The 20,667-nt window shown below is 48.6% G+C and overlaps 1 protein-coding gene and 1 long non-coding RNA gene across 2 annotated transcripts in view; one reads left to right on the top strand and one right to left on the bottom strand.

Annotated features, from left to right (window-relative positions):
* Nucleotides 1-19,536, top strand: part of LOC134911143 (uncharacterized) — a 57,615-nt gene extending 38,079 nt beyond the window's left edge. The window contains exons 3-4 of the long non-coding RNA XR_010176349.1: nt 19,074-19,223; nt 19,333-19,536. This is a non-coding gene — a long non-coding RNA (uncharacterized LOC134911143). The remainder of the gene's footprint in view (nt 1-19,073; nt 19,224-19,332) is intronic.
* On the bottom strand, nt 17,745-20,338 carry LOC134911142 (myb-related transcription factor, partner of profilin-like). Its single transcript, XM_063919495.1, has 4 exons — nt 20,000-20,338; nt 19,359-19,418; nt 19,071-19,283; nt 17,745-18,456 (listed from the first exon to the last, which is right to left on the bottom strand). Exons 1-4 carry the CDS (start codon nt 20,325-20,327, stop codon nt 17,777-17,779), a joined length of 1,281 nt encoding a protein of 426 aa, XP_063775565.1. The 5' UTR covers nt 20,328-20,338; the 3' UTR covers nt 17,745-17,776.
* Between the last annotated feature and the right edge of the window lie 329 nt (nt 20,339-20,667).

Here is a 20,667-nt window from a genome sequence, read left to right as displayed (position 1 = left end):
CCTGAACCTATCTAGTAATAGAAATTCAGAGAATTAGTCACATATGTTTGCAAACACATGTTTAGCTGCTGAGCCACTTCACAGCTTCTCCGATATCAGCAGTCCTAACACTACATAATAGCAGTGCCCACATAGGGCCATGTAATTTGTCACAGTAGGCCTCATGATAAAGGCTATTACTAAAACACATCCAGACAGAGAGCTAACTTACCCGGGAGCCACCCCCAGGATCTCCCATTGGTACTACAAGGAACAGCATGCCTTCCAAATACTGCTCCCATTCAATGCCTCTCGCACACAAGCAGACAAACAATGGTAGTTGCTCGGTCATTCCTGGAGATAATTATGTATCAGGTGGAAAGGGGGAGGGGTCACAGACAAACAACAGACAGAGAGGGGGGGTGCAAATCCCCACCCCTATATTTCCCTTCAGCACACTAAAAATTACCTGTAACCATACCTGAACCTATCTGGTAATAGAATTTCAAATTCCAGCACCTGGTACATAATTATCTCCAGGAATGACCGAGCAACTACCATTGTTTGTCTGCTTGTGTGCGAGAGGCATTGAATGGGAGCAGTATTTGGAAGGCATGCTGTTCCTTGTAGTGCCAATGGGAGATCCTGGGGGTGGCTCCCGGGTAAGTTAGCTCTCTGTCTGGATGTGTTTTAGTAATAGCCTGTATCATGAGGCCTACTGTGACAAATTACATGGCCCTATGTGGGCACTGCTATTATGTAGTGTTAGGACTGCTGATATCGGAGAAGCCGTGAAGTGGCTCAGCAGATAAACATGTATTTGCAAACATGTGTGACTAATTCTCTGAATTTCTATTACTAGATAGGTTCAGGTATGGTTACAGGTAATTTTTAGTGTGCTGAAGGGAAATATAGGGGTGGGGATTTGCACCCACCCTCTCTGACTGTTATTTGTCTGTGACCCCTCCCCCTTTCCAGCACCTGATACATAATTATCTCCAGGAATGACCGAGCAACTACCATTGTTTGTCTGCTTGTGTGCGAGAGGCATTGAATGGGAGCAGTATTTGGAAGGCATGCTGTTCCTTGTAGTGCCAATGGGAGATCCTGGGGGTGGCTCCCGGGTAAGTTAGCTCTCTGTCTGGATGTGTTTTAGTAATAGCCTTTATCATGAGGCATACTGTGACAAATTACATGGCCCTATGTGGGCACTGCTATTATGTAGTGTTAGGACTGCTGATATCGGAGAAGCCATGAAGTAGCTCAGCAGCTAAACATGTGTTTGCAAACATGTGTGACTAATATCCTTACAAAGAATTAAGGTTCAAAAAGGGTTGAGATTGCCTAAAGGATTAAAAAAAGGGGCAGACTAGATGGGCCAAGTGGTTCTTATCTGCCGTCAAATTCTATGTTTCTATGTTTAATTCTCTGAATTTCTATTACCAGATAGGTTCAGGTATGGTTACAGGTAATTTTTAGTGTGCTGAAGGGAAATATAGGGGTGGGGATTTGCACCCCCCCCTCTCTGTCTGTTGTTTGAACCCTCCCCCTTTCCAGCACCTGATACATAATTATCTCCAGGAATGACCGAGCAACTACCATTGTTTGTCTGCTTTTGTTCCCAGATTGTAAGTCAGATGTGTACCAAGTTTGGTGTAAATTGCTCCAGGCCTTCCACAGTTATGCTGTCTGCTGACATACTCTGTGCTGCTGTCACACCCCTAGGGGTGCTAGGGGTGTCTGACCCTCACAGTGTTTGTTTCCAGAGTGAAAGTCATATGTGTACCAAGTTTGTTGTAAATTGCTGCAGGCATTCCAGAGTAATGCTTTCTGCTGAAATACTCAATGCTGCTGTCTCAGCCCTAGGGGTGCTAGCGGTGTCTTCCCCCCACAGTGTTTGTTTCCAGATTGTAAGGCATATGTTTACCAATTTTTGAGGACATTGCGCCAGCAATTCCGGAGTTATGCTGTCTCCTGATATACTCTGTGCTGCTGTCTCCCCCGCTAGGGGTGCTAGGGATTTCTAATTGTTTTAGTTGGGTCCGCCGTGTTTTAATACGGTCGTATGTAAAATTTCACGATCTTCGCTTGTAAACTGTGGATTTGTATAGAAAGACAGAAGGACAGACTTTCGCTTTTATATAGTAGATGAAGGCTTTATTTTTGGAGGGTTTGTAGTTATTGTGTGGACATTCAGAATGTTTTGGTTAGGCTGCTGTTAGGGCTCTAACACTATAAAAACACACAGTCCATGTCAACATTCGAGTGCCGACATAACATACCACACCCATTTTTTGAGCTATACCCAGTACATCATTAGCAAGAAAAATAAAACAAAATAAGGACTTGACCCAAAACTTTAAATTGAATTCCTGTAGACAATCCTCTGCTGATCTTTATCATTGCCTAAGGGCCCGCCCGTTTGTCAGATGATTTTGGTTAAGGGTTTGGCGTTTTGACACTGATCATTTAGTTAATAATGCTCCGCTGGCACCAGAGTGGGCGATCTTTGGTCTCTTAACCCCAGATATAAGGGTTCCTGGAGATGATAGGAAATTACTATTAGCAATCTCATTGACTACTCGTAAAACTATCCTACACCTATGGATAGTGGTGCAACTTGTGAGTGGTGGGCCTAGGTGCAAAATTTAGCTTTGGGCCCCACTCCAAGTTCACAATATGCCACATGGCAGTGGGTGACAGGGAGAGGCAGTGAGTGACGGGAAAGAGGATAGGGTGACAGGGAGAGGCAGTGAGTGACAGGAAGGAGGATAGGGTGACAGGGAGAAGCAGTGAGTGACGGGAAGGAGGATAGGGTGATGGGGACAGACAGAGCGTGACAGGGATAGACAGAAGATTATGGGGAGGGGCTGACGGGTATAGGCAGTGGATGACGGAGAGAGTGACATAGGCAGTAGGAAACAGGGAGAGGGTGACAGGAAGGGGATGTGGGTGATAGGTATAGGCAGTGGGAGACAAGGAGAGGGTGACAGGGAGAGGCAGAGGGTGACAGGTATATGCAGTGGGTGACAGGGAGAGGGGGACAGGGATAGGCAATGGGAGCACAAAGAGAGGGTGACAGGTAAAGGCAGTGGGAGACAGGGAGAGGGTTATGGTATAGACTGTGGGAGACAGGAAGAGAGTGACAGATATATGCAGTGGGAGACAGGGAGAGGCAGTGGGTGACAGGTATAGGCTGTGGGTGACAGGGAGAGGGTGACAAGTATAGGCAGTGGGAGACAGGGAGAGGGTGACAGATATAGGCAGAGGGTGACAGGGAGAAGGTGACAGGGAGAGGCAGTGGATGACGGAGAGAGTGACATAGACAGTAGGAAACAGGGAGGGAGTAACAGAGAGAGGCAGTGGATGACGGAGAGAATGACAGGCAGTAGGAAACAGTGAGAGGGTGACAGGGAGAGGAAGCGAGTGACAGGGAGAGGCTGTGGGTGACAGGGAGAGGGTGACAGATATAGGCAGCAGGAGACAGGGAGAGGTGACAGCTATATATGCAGTGGGAGACAGGGAGAGGGGGACAGGTATAGGCAGCGGGAGACAGGGAGAGGGGGACAGGTATAGGCAGCGGGAGACAGGGAGAGGGGGACAGGTATAGGCTGTGGGTGACAGGTATATGCAGTGGGAGACATGAAGAGGGGGACAGGTATAGGCAGCGGGGGACAGGAAGAGGGTGACAAATATAGGCAGCGGGAGACAGGGAGAGGTGACAGGTATAGGCAGCGGGAGACAGGGAGAGCATGACAGGTATAGGCAGCGGGAGAAAGGGAGAGAATGACAAGTATATGCAGTAGGAGACAGGGAGAGGTGACAGATATAGGCAGCGGGAGACAGGGAGAGGGTGACAGGTATAGGCAGCAGGAGACAGGGAGAGGTGACAGGTATAGGCAGCGGAAGACAGGGAGAGGGTGACAGGTATAGTCAGTGGGAGATAGGGAGAGGGTGACAGGTATAGGCAGCGGTTGATAGGGAGAGGTGACAGGTATATGCAGTGGAAGACAGGGAGAGGCTGACAGGTATAGGCAGTGGGAGACAGGGAAAGGGTGACAGGGATAGGCTGTGGGTGACAGGTATAGGCCATGGGAGACAGGGAGAGGGTTACAGGTATAGGCAGTGGGAAACAGGGAGAGGGTGACAGGTATAGATAGAGGGTGACAAGGAGAGACAGTGGGTAACAGAGTGAGTGACAGTGAGTTATTAGTCTATTGTATATATTTCAATTGGTTTACCTGGGCCCTGAACTGCAGACCAGCATGGCGGCTTCTTAATGCTGGGGAAGGCTAAGGCACTGGGACTCTGGTAGCAAGGACAGAACAGCCCCAGATACAGTAGGAAGAGACAGGCTGGTCAGCAGGAAAGGGGAGAAGCAGGGAGCATAGGGGATTGGGGCCCCTCCTCCCCTGGCCAGACTGCAGACTGCATCCAGAGCAGCAGCGAGTTAACAGCTCAATCTATAATACTGGAACTGGGATGAACGGGCAGTACACAGCGTAGCAATGGCAGCATATAATGAGTCACTCTGACTCATTATAATGGTGCCGGCTGTGGTTCCCTTTATTGCGGTGGGCCTCAGTGCTATGCACCGGCTGCACCGGCGGTAATTCCGCCTCTGCCTATGGATTCAGAGTTCTCCACCAACCCTTGAAATGTTTAAAGAGAAACTCTTTTTCATTTTCTATATGGATTGGTTGGAGGCATTTCTCCAGAAGGAGGACCACACCAAAACGTTTTTTTGCCACTTGGGAGAGTTTCATAGAGGTTCTTCTGATTTCAACTGAAGAGGCTGTATCTCGCTGCTTTTTTAATACTTTGTCATATGAGACTCGCACTTTTCTCCAGGATCCCCAATTTCCATTTATGAGATACATATTGTGTATATGTTATTGTGTATATGTGTATTTATGTATGTTTCAGTACAATGATCTTGTCATTATCTTTAACCTTAAATATTTGATGTTGTCATAGATTCCGATGTATTTGCTTATATACTGTTCTGTCCAAATTTGGATATTATTATTGTCTAATTTTGATGCTTCAATAAAAACAATTATTAAAAAAAAAAAAAAAAAACCCTGAATTTCTGCTTAAACCACATATAAATGGAACTATCCAGAAGTGGATTATTCCCGGCAATGTGAACACATCACGATTCTACACACAAAACAGCTTTTAAAATGTTCTGGGAACTAGTAGATTTTATTCCGGGATCCTTTTGTGTGTGAATCAGGAAACTGAGATGACATTTACCCAGGAAGCAGAGGGTACAAGTGGCTCGCCCATGACAGGAATAAAATAAAACTATTTTAGAGATAAGAATAATTTTGCCCTGGGTTCTAGAGGATTCTCTGTACATTTCTAACTTATGCTTAGAATTTCAGTGGAACTATGGGGGTCATTTTGACCCGTTCGCTCGCTGCTCTTTGTCGCAGCAGAGCGAACTGGTCCCTACTGCGCATGCACCGGCGCCGTAGTGTGCCGGCGCATGCCAGACGGCCGAAGGCAGAGGCGATCGCTGGGTGGGAGGGGGCGGAACGGCGGCATTTGGCCGCCGTTTCATGGGATCTGGGGCGGGCCGCAGCAGCTGCGTGACATCGCGATGAGTAGCTCCCGGCCAGCACGCTAAAGCTGCGCTGGTCGGGAGCTACTCTTGAAGTGCAAAGGCATCGCCGCTGTGCGATGCCTTTGCACTTCTGCGGGGGGGGGGGGGGGGGGCACTGACATGCGGGGCGGACTAGACCTGTGCTGGGCGTCCCCCCGCATGTCAGTGTGAATGATCGTAGCTGTGCTAAATTTAGCACAGCTACGATCAACTCGGAATGACCCCCAATATCATACTCAAGTATATTATTCTGTATTGTTACTGGTAATATTCCCAGAAAATATATGATGTATGGTTTTCTTTCTGATTATAGGGCTGATGTACAGATGGACACATTTTCTTCCAAAACGCAGGTGCAGGGCCATAGGGTGGGTTGTGCCAGTGTTGCAGTTGGCCAAGGCACAGGGCTCTGGGTTTTGCAATGTTGCTACACCACGGCTCCTGCATTTGGCCAGCAGAGCGTGAGGAACACCCCACGGTACCCTACTGGACACAGGGTGTCGTTGTATGAACCCTGCGGCCAGTAGCACTGCCACATTGCTGCTTGGAGCATCCAAAGAACACTTCGGGCCTGCATCTTGCAGTGTGTAGAGACGTCTAAAGCTTTCTTCTTCCAGGTGCCCCGCCTCCTCCTGTGACATCACAGGGTGCCAGTAAGCCTCGCTCCGCCACTGCACTAATATAATATATGGATGATAAAATATGCAATTTGCGCAGCTTGCAGACATCTACATATCTATAGATGCATCCAAAGATGCAAGGGTGGCAAATGCAAATATAAAATGAAAGCTGCTCAATTAGTAGCACCCCTCAGGTTATTTCTAAACTAGAAAAGTGCACAAAACAGATATTTCCCAGCACACCAAGTAGAATTAGCAATACGATTTGAAAAACTACATGGTAGTAGATAACTCAGAGATCTTAGTTACATATATTTGCAAACATATGGTAAGCCTCCAGGCCAAATGTCAAGGCCTCTCTGATGCTGGAGGTCACTACACTGCATGATAACAGTATCCACTCGGGGCCATATAATTGTCTTCTGTAGCTGGGTATCTGGATGACAAATCGACATTATTTAGGTCGACAGACAATAGGTTGATTGCTAATGGTCGACATACATTAGATTGACATGGACAATAGGTTGACATTGTCATTATGTCAACATGTAAAAGGTCGCCAGTGCTTATGGTCGACGGGTACAAAAGGTCGACAGTGGCAAATACGCAACACACATATGGTCGACACATCTTTTGGGAGTTAACCTTTTTCATACTTTACCATCCGCGTGGACTACGATTGGGTATAGTAACCTGCCCGAAACCGCTTCCCATGCAAGGGTTTGTGGACCTTTTGTCCCTGTCAACCTTTTCCTGTGCTGACCTTTTGACCATGATGACCTTTCACATGTTGACCTTTTGATCATGTCAACCTTTGCCATGTTGACTAATAGTGGTCGATCTAATGACTGTCTACCTAATTAGGGTGGACTCTGTGATCCATACCCCTGTAGCTTTAGGTCTCTGTAAGAGTCTTGTGCTGCAATGAAGTAGTAATCCCACTTTTGTACTATATGAACTATAACCCCCCTACGTCAGATTGCTGCTTCAGTAGTAGCAAAACTTAGTAACAACATTTATTTTTAGCCATGGTAAACAGCTGTCCTGTATCAGGAACTAGTTATATAAAATACACAAATTCTAACTACATAAAAAAGTAATAAATCATTTCACATGACAGCTACAAAACACGCCAGTAACAAACACATTTTCATGGGGTTTTGTAAACCGCCGTCAATGTCCATCTGTTTTACATCAATTTTGTGGTGGTTTACATAATGGGATTGAGAGCAAACCATCATAGAACCATAGAACTGACGCACAACTGCTGCTTCTATCTGGCCAATCAGAAGGCAAGGAATCACAATACACTTATAATGGAGACAATTATCATGTTTTGAATAAGGAGGTAGATACGTGTGCCCGGGATCCTGGCAGTCAACATACCGAACGCGGGATCCCGGCAGCAGAATCCCGTTGGGGGTGGGGGGACAGCGCAACAGAGCACCTTGCGGGCTCGCTGCGCTCGCCACGCGGTGAGCTCGGTGGCTCGCCGGTCACATAACTACTTCCCATAGATACAGTTACTTTGATAATTCTTGGTACCATGGAGCCCAGACCCAATGGAATAGCACCATGTTATCATGCAGAAAGCTAGTAAGGTATTCCATGGATACCACGTACCAGTGTCGGACTGGGGCATGAAGGGCCCACCGGGGGAATGCAGTAATAGGGGCCCATCCTTAGGGGTGTGGTCAGCCTACAAAGGGGGTGTGACCAACCCCCACAGAGGCTTGAAATACACAATAGACTTGTGCGGTGTAATGCAACATATTTACTGTCACAATCCTGACTGTAGGTTTTATATTTGGTGACTTACCCCTGCCATCTGTCCTGGATCCTGTGTCCTTTCACTCACGGAGTTAAACAGCTTGTCAGCACTATGAGTTTTCCTGAGTTCTCTAGTTAATTAGCTCCACCTGTGGTGATCTCCTGTGTGAGGCTGAATTCAGTAATCTGAACTTTAGGTCTAAAAGCCAGCATCCTGTGTTTTGCAGAAGTCCAGGCTTCAGTGTTCTCTCGGCCTGCTAGGCCTCATTCTACATCACAGCCTTGGCTAGAGTAGTCACATGACAGTGTCTGTTCACCTGACCCAGAGTTGTCCAATCCTCTGCCAGCCTGAGACTGTCTGCATCACCTAATCCTGCTCACCAATCATCAAGGACCAGGAAGTATAAATCAGGAGGCTGAGTTAGAATCTGGGCCAGTTCCTTGTGTCACACACAGCTATGTGTGAGCATTCTAGCTGAGCTCCCTAAGGTTGTGATCTCCAGAGCTCCCGTATCCCAGTACCTCAGTACCTCCGTGCTTCCAGCACCTCCGTGCCTCTGCACCTCCGTGCCTCAGCACCTCCGTGCCTCAGTACCTCCGTGCTTCCAGCACCTCCGTGCCTCAGTACCTCCGTGCTTCCAGCACCTCCGTGCCTCCGTGCCTCTGCACCTCCGTGCCTCTGCACCTCCGTGCCTCAGCACCTCCGTGCTTTCAGCACCTCCGTGCTTTCAGCACCTCCGTGCCTCAGTACCTCCGTGCTTCCAGCACCTCCGTGCCTCTGCACCTCCGTGCCTCAGCACCTCCGTGCTTCCAGCATCTCCGTGCCTCAGTACCTCCGTGCTTCCAGCACCTCCGTGCCTCAGTACCTCCGTGCTTCCAGCACCTCCGTGCCTCCGTGCCTCTGCACCTCCGTGCCTCAGCACCTCCGTGCCTCAGTACCTCCGTGCTTCCAGCACCTCCGTGCCTCAGCACCTCCGTGCCTCAGCACCTCCGTGCCTCAGCATCTCCGTGCTTCCAGCACCTCCGTGCCTCCGTGCCTCAGTACCTCCGTGCTTCCAGCACCTCCGTGCCTCAGTACCTCCGTGCTTCCAGCACCTCAGTGCCTCCAATCACCTCAGTGCCTCCACGCACCTCAGTGCCTCTACGCACCTCAGTGCCTCTACGCACCTCAGTGCTTCTACGCACCTCAGTGTCTCCAAGCACCTCAGTGTCTCCAAGCACCTCAGTGTCTCCAAGCACCTCAGTGTCTCCAAGCACCTCAGTGTCTCCAAGCATCTCAGTGTCCCCAAGCACCCCGTGCCCTTTAGCACAGTTGTACCTGTCATTCTTCACTGATTCATCAGCGCCTTTCCAGTTCTGTCTTTCAGGAGACCTTCAGCGCCCACACGTGCTTCCTGTCTGCCGACCTCATCCTGCATGAGGAGAACCTGGATTCGGCCATCTCTGCCGCGGTTCCTCTTCCCAGTCACCGGAAGAGACCCCGAGTCCACAACACTTCCAAACCAGGTCAGTGGTGGTATTCGTGTAGTCCTCCAGTCGCCCGCGCAGACTTCGCTAGCACCGGGTTCACAAAACCTTAGTCATGACAGTAGGAACTGGCCCCATGGACCCGGCCGAAAGTGTTTGTCTGACGCAGGACCTCCTAAGCAATATTGCAGGACGCTTGAAAGGTCTGGAGTCGACTCAGCATCAATTGGCACAGTGTCTGCAGCGGAATTCTTTCTCCAGAGATTCTCTGACCTTCTGCTCTAAGACTCCTGACCAACTGCAGATTTTCTACCAGATGTTACTACAGTTACAAGAACTTTTGCCTAGTATTCTCTCTGTGATGCCTGATCTCCTCAGGAATACTACCAACGTTGTTGATCCTGTTTTGTCCCAATCAGTTAATAGAGTCTCTTCCTCTGTGCAAGGAAAAGTTGTTCATCAGAGCTATCCACGGCCCAAGCTCTCTGAAGCTGAGCGTCAGCGGCGTAGGGAGCTACACCTCTGTCTTTACTGTGGAAATTACGGTCATTTTGTTAAAGACTGCATTCTTCGCAAGCCAGGGAATGGTGACAAATCTCAGTATCACAGTGCTCATGTCTACAAGTCATCCACAGTAGCCGATCCTGCTACTGCTGACGGGGGTATCAAGATGGCTACTCTGAAAGAGACTCAAATTTATGACTGGGGTCCGGTGATTAAAAGACCTTATCCCAAGTTGGGTGTCCAGAGAAGAATATTCAAGCCATTTAGAGTCACAGAGGAGTCCGGGTGTCCAGCCCCAGGAGGGGCGTCTTCAGAGTGTCCAGCCCCAGGAGGGGCGTCTTCAGAGTGTCCAGCCCCAGGAGGGGCGTCTTCAGAGTGTCCAGCCCCAGGAGGGGCGTCTTCAGAGTGTCCAGCCCCAGGAGGGGCGTCTTCAAAGTGTCTAGCCCCAGGAGGGGCGTCTTCAGAGTGTCCAGCCCCAGGGGGGGCGTCCGTATCTTCAGCCCCAGTGAGGGGTTCAGAGAGTCTACAGAGCGCTGCCCAGCCAGAGAGACTTCAGAGCGCTGCCCAGCCAGAGAGACTTCAGAGCGCTGCCCAGCCAAAGAGACTTCAGAGCGCTGCCCAGCCAGAGAAACTTCAGAGCGCTGCCCAGCCAGAGAGACTTCAGAGCGCTGCCCAGCCAGAGAGACTTCAGAGCGCTGCCCAGCCAGAGAGACTTCAGAGCGCTGCCCAGCCAGAGAGTCTTCAGAGTGCTGCCCAGCCAGAGAGTCTTCAGAGTGCTGCCCAGCCAGAGAGTCTTCAGAGTGCTGCCCAGCCAGAGAGTCTTCAGAGTGCTGCCCAGCCAGAGAGTCTTCAGAGTGCTGCCCAGCCAGATAGTCTACAGAGTGTTGCCCAGCCAGAGAGTCTACAGAGTGCTGCCCAGCCCCGTGAAGTGGGGGCTCTTGCCTCAGCCCAGCCCCGTGAAGTGGGGGCTCTTGCCTCAGCCCAGCCCCGTGAAGTGGGGGCTCTTGCCTCAGCCCAGCCCCGTGAAGTGGGGGCTCTTGCCTCAGCCCAGCCCCGTGAAGTGGGGGCTCTTGCCTCAGCCCAGCCCCGTGAAGTGGGGGCTCTTGCCTCAGCCCAGCCCCGTGAAGTGGGGGCTCTTGCCTCAGCCCAGCCCCGTGAAGAGGGGGCTCCTGCCTTAGTTCAGCCCCGTGAAGAAAGGGCTCAGTCCGTCCCGGTTCCAGCCGGTCCAGCAATACTCCAGGCCCAGCTTGGTCAGTCCGTCCCGGTTCCAGCCGGTCCAGCAATACTCCAGGCTCCGCCTGGTCAGTTCGTTCCGGTTCCAGCCGGTCCAGTGTTACTCCAGGACCAGCCTGGTCAGTCTCCTTTGGTTCCAGCCAATTCAAGTATCCTCGGATCCAATCCAGTCCTACTCGTCCAGTCAAAGATTTCTCCAGTTTCAGCCTCTAAGCTTTCGTCTGATGATTTACCACCTATTTACTTCGATGGAGATTTACTGCAATACGCCGCTCTGGTTGAACAATTTCTCTCTCGGATGGAGTCTGATCCTTCAGGTGCAGTAACTCCTTCCAACGTTACTCGATATCTGTTCCTGGCATTCAGAGGAAGAGCTTTGGAGTGGGCCAACATGCTTTTTGAGAGTAATGATCCTGTGTTCCATGACTTACAGACTTTTAGTAATGCTGTGGTTAAAGAATTTGGTCCTAAACCTATGGAATCTGACTCGGTAAAGATATCCTGCTCTAAAGGGAATGCAGAAGGAAGTTTGTGCTGTCCTCCCAGGGATAATCTAAGAATCTCCTTCGGTAAGAATCCGACCATTAAAATTGCTCATGTTGGAGTCTCTCCTAGCCCAGAGAATTTAAAACTCCAGTGCACCTCCTTTTCATCTGCAAACGGTGTATCTATGGGAGATTCATATCTTCCATTAGACTTGGACTCAGACTCTGAATTTGATCCAGTTCATGATGCTACTCCTTTCTTGGGAGGCCCCATGTTTTCTAAGGAAGGTTTTTCTTTACAGGAGATCCCGCTGTCCTTGGTCAAAACCAAACGTTCCCGTAAGAAGAAGAGGCATCAACGAAGGTCCTAAATTCTTCTGTATGAATTTCTCAAGTTCCTCTAAGATTTAAGATGGGTGTCCGGAGTCCACCCTTGAAGAGGGGGATACTGTCACAATCCTGACTGTAGGTTTTATATTTGGTGACTTACCCCTGCCATCTGTCCTGGATCCTGTGTCCTTTCACTCACGGAGTTATACAGCTTGTCAGCACTATGAGTTTTCCTGAGTTCTCTAGTTAATTAGCTCCACCTGTGGTGATCTCCTGTGTGAGGCTGAATTCAGTAATCTGAACTTTAGGTCTAAAAGCCAGCATCCTGTGTTTTGCAGAAGTCCAGGCTTCAGTGTTCTCTCGGCCTGCTAGGCCTCATTCTACATCACAGCCTTGGCTAGAGTAGTCACATGACAGTGTCTGTTCACCTGACCCAGAGTTGTCCAATCCTCTGCCAGCCTGAGACTGTCTGCATCACCTAATCCTGCTCACCAATCATCAAGGACCAGGAAGTATAAATCAGGAGGCTGAGTTAGAATCTGGGCCAGTTCCTTGTGTCACACACAGCTATGTGTGAGCATTCTAGCTGAGCTCCCTAAGGTTGTGATCTCCAGAGCTCCCGTATCCCAGTACCTCAGTACCTCCGTGCTTCCAGCACCTCTGCACCTCCGTGCCTCTGCACCTCCGTGCCTCTGCACCTCCGTGCTTCCAGCACCTCCGTGCCTCAGTACCTCCGTGCTTCCAGCACCTCCGTGCCTCAGTACCTCCGTGCTTCCAGCACCTCCGTGCCTCCGTGCCTCTGCACCTCCGTGCCTCAGCACCTCCGTGCTTTCAGCACCTCCGTGCCTCAGTACCTCCGTGCTTCCAGCACCTCCGTGCCTCTGCACCTCCGTGCCTCTGCACCTCCGTGCTTCCAGCACCTCCGTGCCTCAGTACCTCCGTGCTTCCAGCACCTCCGTGCCTCAGTACCTCCGTGCTTCCAGCACCTCCGTGCCTCCGTGCCTCTGCACCTCCGTGCCTCTGCACCTCCGTGCCTCAGCACCTCCGTGCTTTCAGCACCTCCGTGCCTCAGTACCTCCGTGCTTCCAGCACCTCCGTGCCTCAGCACCTCCGTGCCTCAGCATCTCCGTGCTTCCAGCACCTCCGTGCCTCCGTGCCTCAGTACCTCCGTGCTTCCAGCACCTCCGTGCCTCAGTACCTCCGTGCCTCCAATCACCTCAGTGCCTCCACGCACCTCAGTGCCTCTACGCACCTCAGTGCCTCTACGCACCTCAGTGCTTCTACGCACCTCAGTGTCTCCAAGCACCTCAGTGTCTCCAAGCACCTCAGTGTCTCCAAGCACCTCAGTGTCTCCAAGCATCTCAGTGTCCCCAAGCACCCCGTGCCCTTTAGCACAGTTGTACCTGTCATTCTTCACTGATTCATCAGCGCCTTTCCAGTTCTGTCTTTCAGGAGACCTTCAGCGCCCACACGTGCTTCCTGTCTGCCGACCTCATCCTGCATGAGGAGAACCTGGATTCGGCCATCTCTGCCGCGGTTCCTCTTCCCAGTCACCGGAAGAGACCCCGAGTCCACAACACTTCCAAACCAGGTCAGTGGTGGTATTCGTGTAGTCCTCCAGTCGCCCGCGCAGACTTCGCTAGCACCGGGTTCACAAAAACTTAGTCATGACATTTAACATGAATAATACAAGTGCACAGTCTGGCACCTGATCTGATCCCTAGAGGAAGGAGTGGGGCCCCAGGCAGTGGGGCCCACCGGTGGTTTCCCCTGTACCCCTGTGGGCCAGTCCGACCCTGCCACGTACTATATATTATTATTCATCACAGTCAAAGAGGGGAGATGCTTTCTCCCAATCCGTAGCCAACTGGAGTTTAGCTGCATTAGAGATATGCCTATCGAGCCTGTCTGTGTGTTAAGGGACAGCTCTGATGGGACTGCCTAGCTGAGTATCAAAATGTTTTTAAAGACGAGGATGTGTTTCTTATCTTATTATGTGAGCACCAGTTATATAGCCATAAAATAATAAATGCTTCCCCGCCAGTATAAAAACAAAAAATATTTTTAAATTCCAATTAACAATTAATTAGTAATACCACTTTAATATAATTATTATATAATATTCCTCACTAAAAAAATAAAATAATATCTCAGCAATGTATTAATAAAATACTATATCCCCCATCAGAGAATTGTCTAATTGCAAAATATTGATAGTGAGCCAATGTTCAATTGTTTTCTAAAGTCTGGCTTCTCTGCAGCTTTCCATCAGTTTGGGCTTTAGTAAAACAGCGGGGTACAATCCCACCGATAAACCAGAGAAAAAAACACCCGGTGCGGCCAAGTAACCTCTTGCGTGCTTGAAAAGGGGGTGTGGCTTTGCTGAAAGAGGCATGACCTCATGGGAGTCCCACTGACATCACTAAAGGGGGCGTGGCCTCGCAGGGGAAGCCCCTGATTATGTTACTCCGGGGTGGGGGGATGCGTTCTGGGTGGATCAGTAATGCCCAGTTTGGGAAGCACTGCCCTAAAGTTTCATTTTGTCACTAGCTGTGAGATAAATGTTAATATGTTTTAATATGCAGCTACAGTAACTATAAAGGACGTTGAAAATGGGAATCCCCAATCACGTCACTATGATGGGGGGATGGGGGATGCTGTGCTGCTCCTGGAGGCCAGTGTCTGCACTGCCAGTACTGCAGCATAATGTCACACTGCAGTACCCGGCTCCTGTCACTGCAGAGGAGACGGCATTTTGGTGTCACTCCCTGGAAGGGTGACATCCGGGTGCAGCATGCTCTCCCCTTGTAATACCTCTGATGTATCTTAACTTTTGGAAAGTCTTAAATCTGGGAAGTTGATCTGTCCATGGCAAACATACGGCTTGGAAAATGACACCAGGCCTGTAGAAGGGATAGGCAGTTAGGATGCCGGTGGACAGAATTCTAACACCAGCATCCCAACTGCTTGAAATCCCAACAGGGATGTAGGAGGCAGGTAACGCTAATCCCAACCCTTCCCCTAGCCCTCCCAACTAGCTGCCTAACCCTAACCTCAACTCCCAGCAGCCTAACCGTAACATCCCCTCCCCGCAGCTTAATCCTAACCTCCCCGCAGCCTAACACTAACCTCCCCTCCCTGCAGCCTAACCCTAATCCTCTCTCCTGCAGCCTAACCCAAACCTCCCCTCCCCGCAGCCTAACCCTAACCTCCCCGCAGCCTAACCCTAACCTCCCCTCCCCGCAGCCTAACCCTAACCTCCCCGCAGCCTAACCCTAACCTCCCCTCCCTGCAGCCTAACCATAATCCTCTCTCCCGCAGCCTAACCCTAACCTTCCCTCCCCGCAGCCTAACCCAAACCCTCTCTACCCACAGCCCAACCCTAACCTTCCCCCACAGTCTAACCCTAACCCTACCGGTATACTTATGTTCGGGATTCCGGTTGTCGGCATTTACGATGTCGGCAATGGGGACCCAGAGCAGCCTTTCCGGCTTCAGTGAAGACTTTGAGTCGCTGTCAGGTCCCCGCTGGGTGAAAGTGTCATGAACAGACTGGCCATATCTAATAACAACTTATATATGACACAGAGTGGGTTAAAGTACATGCAAATATGTCACAGACATAGAATGCTATTTGTAGCAGTATATAAAATAAAGATAAGATCAATAAATCATGAAATAACACTCTAAACTTGATTGGACAGTACAGCACAGGGTGTATAAAAAAGTAAACGTTAAAAAAAAAAGGAAAAAAGATGCTTTACATTTGGGGGGAAATTTACTAAGCTCCCGATTTTGACCGAGATGCCGTTTTTTCTTCAAAGTGTCATCTCGGTAATTTACTAAACACTAATCACGGCAGAGATGAGGGCATTCGTAATTTTTTGCAAGTCCAAGTAAAAAATTACGAATGAATACACCATCGGTCAAATTACGCCATGTTTAGATATGAATCTCGGTCATTTACTAACCATTCGTAATTGTAATTGCTGCCGTGAAAATGCATTCGCGGCCGCGAAAAATTACAAATCGTAATTTTTTCCTAAAAAAAAACGCGCCAGCATTTGAAAAGCGTGTTTACATGTGTACTCAATTATCCATTACTCACACCTGAATGTTTGGCCCTATAAAAGTGTTCCAGGCACATTTTGAACTTCTCTCACTCTGAAATGGCGGCTGTGGTGTGTGGCAATGATTTTTTGTTTGCTGTGGGATACCTTAGACTGCTCCATGAGGCTTCCAGGAATCAGGCCCAGGTAAGTGAACATGGTCAACAGGTTGTCCAGGTACCGCGGAGGCTGCGCCAGCCTCGTTTTTTTAGAGGGCGTTTAAACTTAAATGCATTGTCCGATGATAGGGTCATACAGATGTTCCGCCTAAATAGAAACAACATTTTCCACCTGTATGACCTTGTCAAACTGGGCATAGACCCTGAGACAGCACGCTCTCGCTCTGTCTCAGGCCTACACAAACTCCTGGCTGTGTTACACTTTATGGCTACTGGGAGCTTCCAGGCTGTGGCAGGCGACGTCATTGGTATCTCACAGCCCACCTTTTCCAGATATTTGATGCAGGTGAGTCTAAAAATACATAGGCGGTTATGTCTAAGTGTTGCTTCTGTAAGTTCAAACAACACAGTATTGTAGAGAATACCTAACATGACACTCACCTTAGCTTCTTTAATGTCCACTCAGGTTTTGGATGTGTTGGAGCCACACATTAATGCCTCAATCTGCTTCCCTACCGAGGAGTCGGAGTGGAGTGCTGTCAGGGTAGCTTTCTATGAGCTTGCTGGCATGCCCAATGTGCTGGGGGCCATAGATTGCACACACGTTCAGCTGAGATCACCTAAGGGCCGCCAATATATATATACTAATAGACATCTGTCCCAATCAACTAATGTCCAGGTGGTCTGTGATGCAAACTTAAAAATTATGAGTGTTGTTGCAGGTTACCCTGGTGGCTGCCATGACTCCTTCATCCTCAGTCAGTCATCGCTCTTCGATAAATTTGAGGACGGACAAATGCCTGATGGCTGGCTGTTGGGTATGTTTAAAATGTTTTGTGTGTATGTCTTTTATCCACAAACTCAAGTTATGATTAGGTGAAAGAATAATCTAACATATGTACTAATGTGGACTATATCTGTTTTTCAGGTGATGGGGGTTACGGCTGCTACTCTTGGCTCCTTACTCCATTGTCCCAACCTGATTCTCCTGCTGAACACAGTTACAATCATGCACATAAGGCTACGCGGAATGTGATAGAAAGATGTTTTGGTGTGCTGAAGTCACGGTTTCGGTGTCTGGATAAATCTGCTGGCCTTTTGTTGTATAGTCCCTCAAAGGTGACTAGAATTGTGTTCTGCTGCTGTTTTCTCCATAATCTGTGTTTAACCCAACATCTGGCACATGATGAGGGAGAAAGCAGTCGGCAAGCAGAGGAGTTAGACCCATCTGGTGACAGTGTGAGTACATATGTAGGGAGGCAGGTACGGCAAGAAGTGATCCTGCGCTATTTTTCAGGTCAGTTTTAGTAGGCTGTAATTATCCTTGACTAAACACTTTGCACTACTTTCTATTGTGTGTTTTGTTACTTACTGTTTGTAGTTTATAGTGGTGTGTCCATTGTACTTAGTTTATGCTAAAAATACATTTTCAGTCATTACCCATGAAAAACATACATACATACAGAGCAGCTTCGACAATGTTTGAGACGGACACAGGAAGTTGTGTGTTTGTCAAATACAAATTTTTATTTTGCCAATCACATTGGGTTTATTTTTTCCGCTTGTGTGTGCTGGGTGCTGAGCTTTGTGCTGGCTCACTGGCACGTGCTCTGGAGGAACGCCGAACAGGGGAGGTTACTGGCGTTTGGATAGGGGTCGTGGTCCCCGAGCTGGAGGTTACTTGGTGAGCTCCCATCACTGAAATATTGCTGCTCAAATTATTAAGGCTTGCAATCAGCTGAGTGTTGGTTGCAGTGTGGCTGGCTACAATCCTGGATAACGACTCATTCACCACTTGGTTGTGCTGAATGAGCTGAACGAGTGCCTGCTGATGGCGCTGTTGCTCATCTATGATGCGCGATAAATGAGCAAGCATTTGGCTGTTGTCAGCCCTTATTTGCTCCATTGAGGTTGCCATTCGCCCTACTTGTACAATCAGTCTGCCCGAGTTGCGACTAATACGCGGTAGATGATGGGGCAGACTGGCAAGGTGTTGTGTATGTGCGGTCAGGCTGGCATTGCTTTGGGCCTGTTGGCTTGTCCAACTGGCCCAAAAATCATCTGGTATTTGGCTTGGGGGCGGAGCTTGTGCCAGTTGTGGACTGATGGAGGCTTGGGGGATATCCTGCAGCTGTATTGGCTGGCTTGGGTCAACAGGTGTAAGTTGCAGTGTGATGGTTGCCTGTTGGTCTTGTCCCTGCTGGTCCACGTCGGCCATCAAGCTGGGCTCTGTATGGGGTGGCCAACATGCAATGTTTATTTGTAAATTTTTTGCAAGGCTACTTCTACACATTACTACATTCATAATACTCCATTTTTTTACTTTTTGGCGTTGATTTTATAAACTTATAATGTTTTTTATGCTCAAAAACATATATACCAACACAGGCGGCCACATAGACAGATTTGCATAATCCTCACCTAACTAACTCCCCTCCACAGCATTACACTGTTAGATTCCCTCCCCTGACCACGATATAGACTACTTACCTGGATAGTCCAGAGGAGCGGAGCAAGTAAGCCATCTACATACTGGACAGGGGAGATGTGTGAACACTATAATGTTGTGGATGCTGTTTTTTTTTTGGAATTTTATTGTTATTTTATTTAAATGTGCACGTGTGTGGGCCAAATTTTAAAAAAATTCTGATATTTATTAAAAATGATGTTGTCGAGAACATCCACTAAGACCTTATAAAAAATTTTTTTTTCACCTTTAGCAATTGAAGACGTAACATCACATTGCTTGTTCTGGAAAACATGTAATCTCAAAACCAACTAACAACATATTAACTGTACTGTGTATATTATTGCCTATGTGTTTAATTTCTGTTTTTACTCACCAGATAACTGAGGGGATCGGGGCTCATCACTCTGCGAACTCGCCAATAGTGCCAGTGGTGGCTGGGGTGACACTGCCGAAAGTCGTCGCCTGGGTGGGGATGATGGAGCCGCAGATTCCGAGCCAAGACGCCGTGTCTTACTTGGCCTCCTGGGTAAGTGGCCCAAGCCCTGTGATGGGCGCCTTACAGGAGGTCGGCTTCCAGAAGCAGAACCTATGTGAAAATATAAACATTAATATTTTGTACTTCTATGTGTTTGCAGAATATGTGACTACACTGAAGTCTTACCTGCAATCCCAGCCTCATCCTGACTTGTCTGAGGCCTGTCTGGCCGGCTGGTCTGTGGGACTGTTGAAAAAGTGTACCAAACATTATTACCATGCTTTGTGTAAAAAAAACCCCTGCAAAGCCTTATTGTACTGTAACCATCTATTAGGTATTGGATAAACAAATAATTTCTGATTAAGAGCTTCAAGCTTCATTATTTTGTGGTGTATATCCAAATGTACATGATGTTGCACACAATAAATCTGTTACATTTTAGAATTATGCCTCAGATATTGCAGAGATTTACTACTTGCAAATGTTTCACAAATTTAATGTTGAAATAATTGCACCATTTTTCAGAAGTAAATAAATACAAAAATCTTTTTAAAATAAGCAGACAACACAGATGTCCAAGCAATATCGTCAAAAAAAAATCTTTTTTTTTTTAAAATTAAAAAGCCATTGCACATGTTTTTGCGCAATATTAAATTTAACAAACAGCCAATGCAAGGTGAAAAAAGCACATTCTAAACACAAACACACCTTAGGGGTGCATAGGCCTGCAATATGTGAAACACAATTTATGCATCCTTTACCCTTTAAAAATGAAATTTACAACATTTAGAGGACATTTAAATAAAAATATAACACATCAAACTTACCATCCTGCGTGGGTCGGTCCGAATCCCGGACATGAGTAGCAGACACCACTTCGGCAGGAATCAATGCCCGCACAGGCTCCTCCCAGTCCCGATAGGTGGCCCGGAAAGGGGGGCCACCTCCGGTTTTTCTTGCAGATTTGGCCTCTTTGGCCATCTTGGCCTTGACACGCCGCTTTATATCATAAAACCTCTTGCGGCACGTGTCCTCAGTCCGCCTCACCACACCCTCACTATTCACGGCAAGTATTACTTGCCCCCACAGGACAGACTTCCTGCGGGAGGACACCTTGCCAGCATCCTGACCAAACAATTGGCGATGGTGCTTCATCAGCTCACGCACCAAAGCCATGTTTTCAGCATAGCTGAACTTTATATTCCTGCCAGTCTTGGTAGTGGTGCGTGGCTGCGGAGCCACAACACCATCACTATCACTGGAAAATACAGCAACAGGCACCCCCTCCTCCTCCTCCTCACTAACCTCCTCCCTCTCACTACCCCCCTCCACCTCACTAACAGCCTCCACCTCACTACCAGCCTCCACCTCACTACCAGCCTCCACCTCACTAACCTCCGCCACCACACTGACCTCTGAGTCTGACATGACAAACAACAAAAAACACTGAAAAATCAAAACACAAAACACACTCCTCCACTACTCCTACTACTAC

Source organism: Pseudophryne corroboree, chromosome 4 (assembly GCF_028390025.1).
Source record: "Pseudophryne corroboree isolate aPseCor3 chromosome 4, aPseCor3.hap2, whole genome shotgun sequence".
NCBI lineage: Eukaryota > Metazoa > Chordata > Amphibia > Anura > Myobatrachidae > Pseudophryne > Pseudophryne corroboree.
The sequence above is the reverse complement of the archived record's forward strand: the minus strand, read 5'-3'. Positions and strand labels throughout refer to the sequence as shown.

Bases quoted from the DNA above. Each gene is read 5' to 3' on its own strand.
- LOC134911142 (XM_063919495.1), bottom strand. From the start codon at position 20,327: ATGAAGCACCATCGCCAATTGTTTGGTCAGGATGCTGGCAAGGTGTCC. The intron at 19,284-19,358 runs GTAAGACTTCAG...ATTTTCACATAG, and splicing joins GGATGAGGCTGGGATTGCAG to GTTCTGCTTCTGGAAGCCGA. The intron at 18,457-19,070 runs GTGAGTAAAAAC...CACCCCATACAG, and splicing joins CCGATCCCCTCAGTTATCTG to AGCCCAGCTTGATGGCCGAC.